At 28.2% G+C, this 15,395-nt stretch overlaps 1 protein-coding gene across 1 annotated transcript in view; it reads left to right on the plus strand.

The window, feature by feature from the left end:
- The window catches only part of LOC100160930, a 23,557-nt gene continuing 8,162 nt past the window's right edge, over positions 1–15,395 (plus strand). The window contains exons 1-7 of the mRNA XM_001946822.5: positions 1–266; positions 7,443–7,570; positions 9,202–9,387; positions 9,458–10,982; positions 11,055–11,269; positions 12,419–12,604; positions 14,189–14,318. Of these exons, the coding sequence (XP_001946857.2) occupies positions 221–266; positions 7,443–7,570; positions 9,202–9,387; positions 9,458–10,982; positions 11,055–11,269; positions 12,419–12,604; positions 14,189–14,318 (2,416 nt within the window). The 5' untranslated portion in view covers positions 1–220. The remainder of the gene's footprint in view (positions 267–7,442; positions 7,571–9,201; positions 9,388–9,457; positions 10,983–11,054; positions 11,270–12,418; positions 12,605–14,188; positions 14,319–15,395) is intronic.

A 15,395-nucleotide genomic window follows, 5' to 3' on the forward strand; every position in this document is an offset into this window, starting at 1 on the left:
AGTAGCGCATCGCAGCTCGTTACTGCATCAATATATTATGCGCAGTGCGATAAACAAATGTTATATATTAAGTTGTCTGTAGTTTAATTTTGTGTTTTAATTTTGGAAGTTTAATAAAATATCGGTTTTACATGAAATCCACGACTGTGGACATATTTATTGCAGAGAATTGTTTGATTATTTAGTATTGTTTACTGCTATTTTTGCAGTATTTTCTGCAATGAAGATAATATGGATTACCCCATTATTACTGATCCAGAGTTACCGTAAGTCATGAAAATTAATATTAATATTATTGAATTAAGTTCGTATATCTTTGCTTCATATATTATTATTTATATCTACACTCGTGTTGTATTCCAATAGAATTCATAAACGAATACATAAACTTATCATTTATGTAAAATTGCATATATTTCAACACCAATTGGGAAAAAACAACAAATTGGAGAATTTTAGAATCGTTCATACAGTTAGTACATTAGGGTAAAAATAGTGAATTTCCAATGAGTATTTTTCTTCATTAATAATTATTAGGAAAAACGGGACGTTTTACGCAACATATCAGGTTTTAGATAAAATCATTCCGGTTTTTTTGTTGTAATTCTTGTAGACTTGTTGTAGACTTGAATTATTTATCAAATGTTTATATTCGAATTTTCTTCTCATAGTACAACATTGTTAGTACATTAGGGTAAAAATAGCGAATTTTCAATGAGTATTTTTCTTCATTAATAATTATTAGGAAAAACGGGACGTTTTACGCAACATATCAGGTTTTATATAAAATCAGTCCGTTGTAATTTGTTGTAATTCTTGTAGACTTGTTGTAGACTTGAATTATTTATCAAATGTTTATATTCGAATTTTCTTCTCATAGTACAACATTGAATATATTTTAACTATTTTTGAGCTATTTAAAGGTATATGCAATTTATGATTTTTTTGATTCTAAGTGAATAGCAAAACAATGTATTAGTTTTACAATTATGTACGTTTTTTAAAATCCATTTTTGTTTATGAAGAAATTTTTTTTAGTTGGAAAAATCTTCCGATCACAAACTTTGAAGGAGCTTTTTGTATTTCTGGTAGGTACCTAGAAAATTGAATCGAGGTGATACTTTTGGAATGTCAAAATTAAAAATTCTCAGTAAATTTTAAAATAGTTGGGAGTTATAAAAATAACCAATAAGATACGAAATAATGTGTTAAAATTGTAATATTGTTATTAAAATAATAATTGTTTGGTAACATACCTACTAACAATATGTTTTCACTCTGAATCGTTTTTCATCGTATATTCGTATACAATGTATCATTGAATTCAAGCTTAATACATTCATTACAGTCAAGTGAACTACTTAAGACGAGATATACTTGACACCTGTTAGCTATACACAGCAAAACAGTTATCTACTTGACTATATTTACTCATAATTTTTAGCTTTTTTCTAAAAATGTTAATAAAAAAAAAATCTTACGCTCTGAAAAAAGTTTGAACATTTGATACACTTTTAGATTCTGAGTGGAACGATGAATGTATTGATTTTACAATGATGTGTGTTTTTTTTTTTTTGTGTCTGTCATCACCTTTTAGGACAGTAGAAGTGCTTGGATTTTCTTCAACAGTACCTTTTCTGATAGGAAAGTGAATCTAGTTGGTACTTTGGGGGCTCAAAAGTAAAATTTTTCCAATAGTTTTCAAAAGCGCCGTGAAAAACAAAAGAAAAATTAAGGAAAAACGGGAATTTTTACGCAAAATCTGTTTTCGAGAAAATTGATTTTGGTTTTTGGTGTAACCTTAAAACGAATGACTGTAGATACATGAAATTTTCAATGGTTGTTTATATTTCCATTTTCTATACATGATAACATTTTCAAAATATTTTGATTTGTTTTGAGCTGTTTACGGACAATTTCAGTTTCCAATTTAATTAGTTTTTTTTTCTATGAATGTCAATAAAACTTTATTTGTTGAGTAAAAATACTTGAAAATTTAATACATGGCTCCTACTATATTGTTACAATGACATTTGAAAAATATTAAAAATCCTTAGTCACAGTTTTTTTTTTAATTATTATTTAAAGTTCAAAAATTGACAAAATATGTAAAAATCACGAAAATTAGCAAATTATTTTGAGTTAATTATTCGTAAAAATTTTTCTTTTTAGAACTAAGATTTTAAAATGTAATACAAGATTCCTTATAGGATAATCTATATTTACCAAAAAAAAAAAAATGTCTATAAGAAACTCAAATTAAATTTTTATGAGCGTTTGAAATTCATATTTTTACAACATTTGATATTCACTCGATTTCTCATGTGACAAAATTCTTATTTTATTGTAATTAAAAAACGAATGACTGTAGATATTTGAAAATTTCACTGAATGTTTATATTAGCATTTCCTATATACGATAAAATTTTGAAAATAATTTGACTCTTTTTGAGCTGTGTACAGACATTGTAAGTTTTCAATTTTTTTAGTTTTTTTTTCTATAAATATCAATAAAGTTTTATCTATTGGACCAAAAAGTGTAAAAAATTAATACAAGGCTCCTGATACATTGTTACAATAGCAGTTGAAAAATATTAAAAATACATAGGCATAATTATTTTTTATAAGCATTTGAAGTTGAAATTTTGACAAAATTTATCAAATTTAAAATTGAATAATTATTTTGTAGTTAAAAATTTATAAAATGTTCAACTTTTATATCTAAGGATTGAAAATTTTAAACAAGATTTCACGTAAATATTTAATTCTGTTACCAAAAAATACATAAGCACAGTTTATTTTTATAGTCATTTTAAGTTCAAATTTGGACGAAATTACATATTAAAAAACCTGGAAACTATTTTAGTTATTTTGTTGTGATTGTATATTTGTATAAATATTGTGGGTACTTGAAACTTCTAAAGTATACTATTATATATCTATGATAGTACCGCGGTTTGTTGTTGATGTATAACGCGTTACCTAATGGAATTATGATATGATTAATTTGAAAATTATTAATAATACTATAGATAAGTATACCTAAATATGTATGTCTAATATCTAGACTTACATACCGTCTCCGCTCAGAATCGTTTTTCTTATACAGTGATATTATATCATTGAATTCAAATTTAATACTATACATTATACAGTGACCCACTTGTAACCTATCGTATAGCAGAGCGACATCCACTTACCCACCTTTTTTTAACTATATAGCTAAGCTAGTTCAAGATTTCATAGTTTGATAAATTTGAGTAAGTTACCCATAGGCTATATTCCTATATGGCTATTGGCTATATTATATATTAGTATATTACATAATAGGTACATACGTGAGTGGTGACATGTTATATAGGTAGTTATTATAGTTGTACAATTTTAGTTTTCATTAAGACGTGTACTCGACCGAAACGATTAACATAATATTTTATATTATTATAATACAATTTTATTTTATCACCGTGATGTTCTTACTTTTAACATTTTTATTACCATTCAATATTTATTAACTAAAAATACTAGCAAAGTATAAATGTATAGAAGGATAGTCAAAATACTCTTTCACATAATAATTTTATTTATACTGCAAGGACGAAAAATTCTTATGTGGTTGTTGATAAACAAAAACTTATTATTTACGTATATTGTATATACTTACATAAGTACTCGTAAGTATTTTTGTCATTTTAGAATAATGTTCGAAGTGTCAAGTGTAATAAGCCACTGCAGGGCTTGATCCGGCTTTAAATCACATTGTTTCACAACCCACACATGTAAAAGCCCTGCGGGCTGCGATCAGTCGGAAAAGATACATTATTTGCCATTTATTGCTATTCAGGGGCGTGCTCAGCTTTTTCTAATAGGGGGGGATAAACTGTATCTTGTTTTGTTTATTGTCATATACACAAAATGTTCTTATATATTGATATTTTAGAAGTAGGTTGATATATATTATATTATGATATAATACTAGATATAGAGCTAAACATACTCAAAATTAACATTTTATAAAATATTTTATTTTATATAATCGGACATAAAAAAAATAGATCTAAAGACCTAAAGTATAAGTTCAAGTTTTCTTGGCTTCATAGACATTTCATCCAAGACTTCATCTGGAGTAATGCTAATATCTTTATGTACTGCCAACAACGTTAATCCATTCAAACGGTCCTAAAATAAAATGCAAGTAAATATTGAATGTCGGTTAAACTAATAAGTTAAAGAGTATTGTACTTCAAGCATTGAGTTTCTAGTGTATGTCTTCACCCTCTTTAATGTTGAAAACGTTCTTTCTGGGGTGGATGTTGAAACGGGTAGTTTATATCTTTGATAATAATTAACACAACTTAAAAATTAAAACCAATTATACATTACCTCTTTTTTCGAGAAAAGCTAAACTAGCAAGAAACTTAAGAAAATGCATAAAAAAAGTTCATGGGGGGGGGATATGACACCCTCATCCCCCCCCGTGAGCACGCCCCTGTTGCTATTTGCTAGTTATAACATATTTTGAAATTAATTACTAAAAATTCTTAGTTATTACTTATTAATAAACATAATTCATAATACAATATCAAATTTTAAGTGATGATATGAATTGGTTAATAATTGAGTAGAACGAATTGTTGGCATCTATTAATCCCCAATCCCCTATCCAAAACATCCGAATTCATTGATGGTCATAAAACCCCACTGTCAGTTGTCACTGAAGTAGTGAAGCACCAAAGTAACGCTTAAACACACCACTGAATAGGCACGGAAACATTTTGACATAGCCCGGATATTCGTCAAGTCGGCCCTGGACTTGACTCACATACCCACTGAATTCGATATTATTATATATAGACATAGGTATATATGTAGCTAATAGTTAAAGACACATTATATTACATACATAAACCTTCAGGTTACGACTTACGAGTGTACCGTATATGATAATATGATATACAATATATCATATACACTATAGTACATATTTATTAAATTATACTGTATACAAATATACAATAACCTATATAGCTACCTAAATACTAAATCTTCAGCAATACAAATGTACCCACATACATTTTTAATAATGTAAAAATATAGGTACTTAAGATTTAGGAACATAAAATGCTGGTATAATTTTACATTGCTAACATATTTCATCATACCTATAAATTATAATATTTCACCCTATACGTCATATTAAAAATAAAGTATTAACATTGTATGTTGTAACATAAATTGGACTTCTATATTATATAAATATAGTATTGACATCAGACATTTATATATTTGATATGTATAAATTATAATATTATTATAATAATTGTACTACCTATTATAGTATATAGGTAATATATACGTACATCATGTCATCATAAATAGGTAATACATATTACTATAGGCTATAGCCACGAGTCACGATACAAATAATAATGGTACCTATAGATTATTTCCTACTCTACGCCCGTGATATAGATATTAAATACTAGAGAAGAAATAGAAACGGATATCATTTAAATTATTCGTATCATATAGGTACTATTAACTGACCAATAATTGCGTATGAGTGTCAGTACATTTTTTCTCAAAAACAACCCCACGGATTTCGAACTATAGGTGTTTTTTGCAGATAAATGGAATATATTGATCAAGGTCTCATCTCCGAAAAAATTCGTGTTTTTGATATATGCTAGACATTTTGAAAACTTAATGAAATGCTTAAATATATATATTTTCAATTTTGTTATTATTTGATCATTATTTGATTATTCCAAAGAATATATAATATTCGGAACAAGAGTTTCTACATAAAAGTCGACTTTGAAAATAATGTTAGTTACCTACGTGCAAGGGTGGGCATTAACTAGTAAAAAAAGTTAATTTTTTTTAACTACCTATTTAACTTAAATAGTTAGTTTATTTTCTAATCAACTTATGATCTTCACTAGTTTAATTTACAGTTGAAATAACTTAGCTTTTCTCAGTTGATTTTAAAAAATCCATCAAGTTAAAATAATTTTGAAATTTTCATTTATACGTAAATATTAATATATCAGTATAAAATAAAAATAGTCCAATACAAAAACACAAAATAATTTTGTGTATAATATATTTTATTAAGTTGTAAATTATATATTATGCGAGTTGCAATTATAAATGTTTTTAATAAAATTAATAATTTTAAATTACAAATTGACAATTGTTATGTTTTAATGTTATATAACTTATAATATATATTATGAAGGTCATGTACTCATCTTCACGTATTATGGCATTCAATTGCTATACGATAAAAAATATATTTGTTAAATTATTAATTTGAGATGAGTAGGTATAGTTTAAATTAGTAAATAATAGTAAAGTAAAAGTAAAATGGTATACCTACAGTGTATGTATACCTACAGTGTACATTATGATAAAAGTTCAATAAAACTGTTTTTTATAATTTATTTATAAATTAGAAACTAGAAAGTCACATTCACTCTTTATTTATATTTATACTAATTAAAAAAAAATAAATTAACTTTTTTTAAACTGAGTTAAGTTAATATTTTTGTCTATATTAACTTTTAACTTATCAAGTTAAATTTATAATTTGTTAACTGTTAACTTTTAACTTATCGATCTTGTGTCTTCTTAACATAATTTAACTTGAGTTAATTATTTTCATTAACTTGCCCACTTTTGCCTACGTGGTTAGTCACTGTAATAGTTGCGAATAAAAAAATTTAGCTGAAGCTTATCATTAGATAGGCCAGGTGACTAGGTGCAATAAAATAGTATATAGTGTGGTAAGGTCGTCGGGAAGTGAGCTGTTTCAGTCTCGGCTCGCAGACGAGGGCTGCTGTATCTCATCCAAGATTGAAATTGCCTTCCCGCCCGGCACTATGGGGATTCCCACTTTACCGCCCACTGTTCGGAAAAAGATCACTTTCGAACGCTTCAACCGTCATCGAAAACTAAACTTTCGGTGCAGGTGTGACAAAAATTATTTTAATGAAATAATAAAAATAACACTTATAGGATTACTAATATGTACATACTTTTAAATTAAACACAAAAGCTATGGAAGGTTGAAATGTTCATTTTTGGGTAGGTACACAAATATGATATGGACGATATAGGAAATTACGAATATCAATTGAATCAGGAAACCGTAAACGTTAATTAATATGTAGAATGGGAGGACCGAGGAACCATATGTACCTACGGACTACGGTGTACCGCTATATGACGTATCAACGATTTAAAGGAAGACACTCGGACATTTTATTTTTATCTCATTTCTATAAAACATCGTTATTTTTGTTTTGTTTTAAGAAAAATAAAGAAAACAGATTTATTATTCAAACAAATATATTGTTTTTGAAATACTAAACCCGAGCTAAGCTCGGTCACCCGCGTTAGTAATGGTTGTACCTATTTAATCTCAATTTAATTTACAGGTACAATTGGTTCACATTTACAAGATGAATACAACCAATATTCATTATACCAGAAGAGACCTTTAAGTCCTCGACCATTGGATACAATGGCAGATTTAACCAATGACCTTGGAATATGTGTTTTGCGGGTACCTATGTAGCAATTTAACACTTATATATTTATAAAACCGTGACGGTTCGCTAGCCGGGACGAAACCATTAATATAAAAATCATCTTTACTTATAAATATAATAATAAAACTATTTAGTTTTAATAAAGAATAAAGATTCCAAACAAAGTCAATTAAAAAAATTCACATTTTTGGTGGAAATCAAGGCCAAATTCATTTTTAATAATATTTTAGTAAATTTCTCAATGTTACAATATATTATTAGTTTAACTGTGTATGACATTATTTCCGTGAAGCTAGCCACCAAAATTCAAAATTTGGTAGTTGGTACTGACTACTGGTTTAGTTGACGCCCACCAAGAAAGTATCTTTTCGCCACTCAAGTGTAGTTGATATCAGCCACCTAAATAATATATATCGTATATTTTAAATGTTCTAATTATTATTTATAATTAGTTTTATTGTCACAGTAAATACATTGTATTCCTCAAAACAAAGATTTAAAATATATTCTATTTTGTAAAAATCAATTTAATAAAAAAAAAAATAATAATAATAATAATATTGGGAAATATCAAATTGTATTTATAAATATATTAAGTAATAATAGTTGTAACATTTAAACTATAAATATATATACTATAAACAGAAAAATTAAAAAAATAAAAATATAACTTTTTACTCAGTACCCCCATACATATTAATTGTATATTAATTTACTCAATACTTATTAATTATTATTAATTAATAAATAATAATTATTAAGTACATCGTAAACCATACCTACTTATATTATTATATTTTTATTCATTCATAGAATAATTATTGTTGGATTTAATTATTGATTAAACTCATAAAGTACCTACTTTTGTATTTATTAATTTATCATTATTATTTTAATTTTAAATGTATTAATGTATTATTAAACTATATAAATTATAAAATATATAGTATGATGATTAGAACATCGAAAATACAAGAGATATAAATCATATAAGTGATGGGCATCAACAAACCAATACCCAATATTTTTTATTTAAGTTTTCTTGATTAAACTTGTTAACTGCCATTTATTATCACAAATATTGAAATATGCAATATATGCTTACAAATAACTAACTTATTAGTTATTAAGAAAACTTGAATTAAAAATATTAAATCTAGTTAGTAAACTTTACGGACATACTGTCATTTATAAGTAAACATATAGGTCACTGACTTCTACACAATTATTTTATTGATTGACGATCTTAAAAATGATGTGTTGTTATTATTATAAAAGTTCAGTTTTAAAATTAAATCATTATAAACAATTTTAATATACACAATATAATATATTTTGCGTCCTACTCTTATATTATGTTTACCTATAACTTTTTAAATGGTGCAAATGAATAAACTTCCATTAGTTCCACTGTTTAGCATCTTTAGATTAAAATATAATAAATAAAAAAAAAAAGATTAAAATAACTAAATTATAGGTATAGTTTAGTATTTTATGTAAGTTTTATAGTATAACTGTATAAGATAGTATAAGATATAATAGGTATATGATTGTTAAAAATCAAAATTGATGGTAACTGTACCACTACGCATAGAAAAGTTTCAAAACGTATTTCAGTATTTTATATAGGTACGGTATTTCATAGGTAATAGCTGCTGGTGGTGCAATTGGAAATATTGCATTTTCTCCTTTTGGTTTAATGGCAGTATCAGTTCTACTTTATGAAGGATCGAGTGGGTATTCTGCATTGCAAATTAAGCAATCTCTTAATTTACCTTGGGAAATCCTTACTGTCAGAATCGGAGTTCGGGATTTAAATCGTTACCTTAAAGTAAATAGTTGAATGGTAATGTTTATAAAGGATAACATTTTAATTGACAGATAACATTTTGATGTTTCAGTCATATTTCAAAAGTGATGGATTTTTGAATGGCCTAACTATGAGCAGAGAAGAAGTATGTCTCAGGCCACAATTCAAACGAGTACTACGATTGTACGGTTTTGACGACCCAAATAGTTTTCTTTTCAATTCGTGTCCTGAAAGTGCTACGACAACGATTCAACCACTGCAGCCTATGTCTGTTACTACACATGGTACTGTAGTGACGGAAATTACCCCAACTAGCCAAATAATTCAAGTTTCTACTAATATTACAAATGGATCAGCTAGTGACATATCAACAGTGGCGACTGAACTTCCAGCCAAAGTAACTTACCTAGGTGATGCTAGTTTCACTATATCAAATATCGATACAAACACCAATTTACCGATGAATTCTCAAACAGTCACAATGGTCGTTGATATTGAAACACAACCTCACACAATGCCATTAGAATTATCAACTAATCAAGCAAAAACAACACTTCTTATCAACGAACAAAAACCAAAATCATCTAATGAAATAGAAGTGACCAATAAAAACCCAAACGAACCGTTAATAACTGATGAAATCGTTATAAGTACTACACCTATGACTTCTGACGATCCTATGATGATGGCAGCTACAGTAACTCAAACGAATATAGATTATAAAAATGGTGCATTGAATTCACCAATCAAGAATATTATTGATACAACAAATAATAGTAAATCGCAAACTAGTCCTACAGACATATTTACTACTACATGGTCACAGCATGAAAGTACAACCGATGGTTCATCCGACATAACTACTGCAGACGTATTTACAAGTATTAACGATGAAATTGTTTCACCTAGTAACTCTTATGTTACTTATGCTAAAGACAGTTCGGATATTACGATAATAGCATCAACAGAAATCCCATTAAAAACTACTATTAATAAGGAACTTAACACCGCAATGGAAGACAAATACCTCTTTCTCGAAAACACTGTGGAAGGCATAATTACCACAACTAATGAATTAAAAATAGACATCGACGAAACGACTAAAATTATGGACGTCGGAAGTACATCACAAGTGTTTTCGTCAACAAAACCTATTTCGAATGACGATGGTGCAACTGCAGAAATTGAAACGAATACTGATCTTAAAAAAATAACTGATCAAACAACGCCATACACGAATCCTGAATTAAATAACAATCAAGAAACAACAGTTAGTGAACATTTAATATCCTCAACAGATATTCCATCGACAATCGTGAGTTCAAGCAACGTGACTGAAAATGAAATCATAAAAGAAGCAGAGTCCAATCAACATTATCAAATAGCTACTTTGGAAAAGAAGAGTGGGAGGTCTATAGAATCTAATGATAATTTACCTACTTTTAATGTAGAGTTCGTAGTACGAAAAGAAGATGTACGAAATAATTGCAATCAGACAAGAAAAAGGACCATTATCAAACCGGATAGGATTTTGACGGAATATCCATCAAATTCAGGCGTTTCAATTACACTTAGGGGATCAAAGAAGCGAAGAAGAAGAAGACATTTGAATCAGTGTAATTTTAAAAGCATACAGTATATATTTAGGCTATATTCGGGTAAGATATTACATTAATATAACTTTTTAGATCAAGGATACAATACAAATCGCAATCAATGGTTTAATGGTTACAAGACTTACGGACCTCCATCTGGCTGGATGGACAGGTCATCCAATCCATTTGAGTCAATTAATTTGTTCAATTCTGGCTATCAACGTATTCCATTCTTTACGTATACAGCTGTATTGCCTTTTGGATTTATTTTCGAGCTAAAGTCACAAGTTATTGAGATACCTTTAGATGTACGTATACAATTATAAGTATTAATTTAAAATTTTGAGATTGCTATAATACTAGGTATGGTATGACAACCAAAAATACCCATTTAATTACATTTCATTCTGATAACTGATAAGTATTCAAAAATTATTGAAAGCAACAATAGATCTAGCATTTATGTGTGGTTATCAGCTTACGTACCTAATCTAACCTTTTTATCAACTGCTATTGCCCGGCCGAGGTTGCATTATGATTTACCCATTGACACAATAATATTCTGTTGTCCTTCATTCTGTATGGGAAAAATTGATTGTTGTGAGAAAATATATAATTTGCGAAGTGTTAAAGTTAAGACATTTATAATTATATACGGAGATAATTTATTATGTCCATCCAAATTAATTTTGTAATTTCCTGTCACGATGGTCGTTCATGCAATAAAGTGCAAGAAATAATAATTGTTATCATTAGGAGTTAGAACATACATGCAGTGGCGCTTACAGACATTTTCAGTTGTTGGATGGGTTTATTAATACACATATGACATATATATGATTTTACACAACATTTTTCGTAACCATCAATAAAAATAATAAAAACTTACCTTACATCCTACATGTTTACTAATAATTTAGTTTGAATACCTACATAAGTAAATACTAATTACTGTTATTTCGTATTTAGTTAGTACCTAAATTGAGGCACCATAAATTATGCCCGCTAAATCATTATATTTTAGTATTTTACCTTAAAATAAGTTATATATATTATGTACCTATAATATAATATTCTTTTTTAGTTATATGTACATACTAGACAGAACATTTTTGGGACGAAGTGTTTAATGTGTTTTTTGTTAATAGTACAAAGTTTTGAACTCCAATTTATGGCTATAAATTAATATATTTTTAGCAGCATCTTTCATATTATTGCGATTATATTTTATGCATACTTTTTTGCGATAGGTATAAAAAGTGATGAAAGGTCGAAGGGAATAATGGATACACACACAATTAAAGATATAATTATATCTTTAAACGTGGATATATACACATTAAAATGTTTTCCTGGGTGGAAATAATGAGCTCTAAATACTGTATAGCCGCGTAGGTATCTATAGTATATTCTTTGACATATTTTTTGTTTATTTGTTGTATAATATGTATAAATAGGATCCAAAGTACACGTTGATGATACTTATGCCGAACCATCCGGACGGTCTATCCGAGCTGTTGCTGCTGTTGCCGTCCATGTCTTTGCGCAACATACACAATTCTCTAAAACCGACGGCCGTTCATGCGACCGTGCCCACGTTCAAATACACGGCAAAAGTGGATTTGACTTCAGCTTTACAACAGGTGATTGACCGCTGAGATCGAGATCGTTTTGATAAAAAAAAAAACAAAACTTCTCGCTCTTAACATAATACTATACATACCTACATTATAATATACATTCGTTATTCGTACATATATATACCTATATAAGGAATTCGTACAATAAATTGAGGTACCTATACGTTCATTACTCGGACAAGCAGACCGTGCAATTTAGTGTTGAGAGCGTAGTCTTCCTTAGTTCCTAAATCGGCACAAGGTTCAAGGGCAGAACTAGGCGTCAAAGACCCACCAAGAAGACAGCAGCTTAATCATCGTTATTATTCCATTATTATATTACCTATTCGTTATTTATATACCACTCGTCCCGCATGTACGAAATAAATCTTATGGACTGTGAATACAAGCAATACGAGCCGTAGAATCGTAAGTGTACATGTAAATACGCAGTAGAGGATTGTCAAGGTTAAAGAAAATATAGTAGGTACTCAGTCGCTTACTGTGGAAAAGTGAGGGGAGGTCACTCGGAAAACCCAAAAATGTTTAAATAGATACGGAAAATAGTTCATGTATGTATTGTTAATAATATTGTTATCAATACGTTTTTTTGCGGGACCATAAAATTAACAAAGACCCACGAATAGGTAAGTCAGTCTAAAACTGATCTTTATTATATTATATAGGCAATAGGCATACCTACATAATAAATTTTAAAAATATTAAATAATATACTATTATAATATATATATATAATTTATAATAGTATATTATTATTTATTATGTATTACAATCTTTAAATCCATATTACCTTTGTATAATTCACTGCATGTAAAATAGGTACTAAAATCAATCAACTTTTTAAACTCTTACTTCGTATAATAGTGTAGGCATAACCAATTCTACAGGTGCTTAAAACTTGCGAACCTGTACCATAACTCCCTCGTATATAAAAGTTACGTATATAGATATATGGTTTTGAAATGTATTGTTTTGAAATATTTCATATTAATGAAAGATAAAAAAAATTTTAATCTAAGGCTATAGTCTTATATATATGTAGTCGAAAGTATAGTAAACACCTATACTTAGTTAAGTGTAAATTAACAAAATTATAGAAATATTTCTTACATAGTACATTATACAAATTACATAATAACTATCCATCTTATTTATATATATATAATATCTTCTTTATATCATGATTCGGAATTAAATATTTAAAATTGCTAGAAAGGTTTGAAGTCAGTATAACCATTTAGTAATGATTTTATAAAACATACCAAAAAACAGTTTAAAAAAAAAATTTAATATATACTTTTCAGTATTTCATTGAAATATTTCGAGAAGGGCTTTTCAGCAGTAAACACTTGAAGTTCAATACTGACTATACTGCATGTGTCTTATAGCCTATATACAGCCATAATATATAGGTAATAAGAGACAAGAGTATCAATTAAAATCCAACAATTTCTTGTAGTCTTTTTTTCTGTCAATCAACTTTTATATACCTACGTATTGTACCTAGGTACTCTCATTGAATGTTTACTTTAATTGTAAATATAAATAAAGTGCCATAATAATCGCAACGTTTTTTTCTATTTGCAGGTCGGAATCCATGATGTGTTCTACAGGTACAGGGCGGACCTTTCGTTCATGTCACCGGACGCTCGACTGTTCGTCAGTTCGGTCCAGCAAGTGGTGTCCGTGACGGTGAAAAAGTACAACACGCCACCGGGTAAGTGGTCAGGGCCGAGGTGCGCTAATTCCCGTTTGTAGATATATATTATATATATAATATATCTATATATGTGTATAGAAAATAGTTTATTTTCACATGCAACCAAGCAGGTAATTGTTGTATGTACCTATACAATATGTTATAGTCATCTGCTAAATTCTGCTTAATTGTATATTTGTATTACTTACATATTATGCGTTTAACGAGACGTTTTCATTTACAAATGGACATAATAATATAATATATACCTTCTGTGTGACTGTGTACATAATGTTATAACACTTATAGATTATATTATTATATATTTATATACCTGTAACACGCGTAGGAACGCAAACAGTGACCATGAAAAATCGTATTTATCCGCCAGCCGTTTGAAATCGGATTCGCGGACTCGGGTGTCCACTGTTGTAGTGGTCGGAAATCACCAAAAAACTCTCCACCGCGGCTAATCACCGCTGTCCTTCGGCCACCGCGACGTTGTATATTATCAGTGTTGGGAATTATCTAGATAATTTTATCTAGATAAATTATCTAGATAATTTTATTCATTTAATTATCTTATCTAGATAAAAAAAATGAGTGGTTATATATTATCTTATCTAGATAAATTTAATGGTTATCTGTGTCAATTTATCTAAATAAAATATTTTACTTAAATAAAAAAATTTTAAATTATTAAATACTAGGTAATAATATAACCGAGTATTAACGTTATTAATATTCCATTATTAATAATGAAATATAATTTATAATTTGAGATTTCAATTTTTATTTTTTGTTATTATATTCGAAATATTAAAATGATACTATTATATACCTAATATGAGTTTGCTTTCGTGTAATTGCTTATAACTGGCGTGCATTGCGATAAGCCGATAGGCCGGCATGCCACACAAGAGAAATACCCATATTATTTATAAATAGTTTTTAGTCGTGAGTACTGAGTAGTGAGTAGTGACCCAACAACTGCATGTCTGCATTCATTACCATTTACCAATGTGTAATGAAAATTATATGATATTTATAATATTTACGTTATTAATTTTTATCAGTAAATATCTCTTCGTAAAA

Source organism: Acyrthosiphon pisum, chromosome A1 (assembly GCF_005508785.2).
Source record: "Acyrthosiphon pisum isolate AL4f chromosome A1, pea_aphid_22Mar2018_4r6ur, whole genome shotgun sequence".
NCBI lineage: Eukaryota > Metazoa > Arthropoda > Insecta > Hemiptera > Aphididae > Acyrthosiphon > Acyrthosiphon pisum.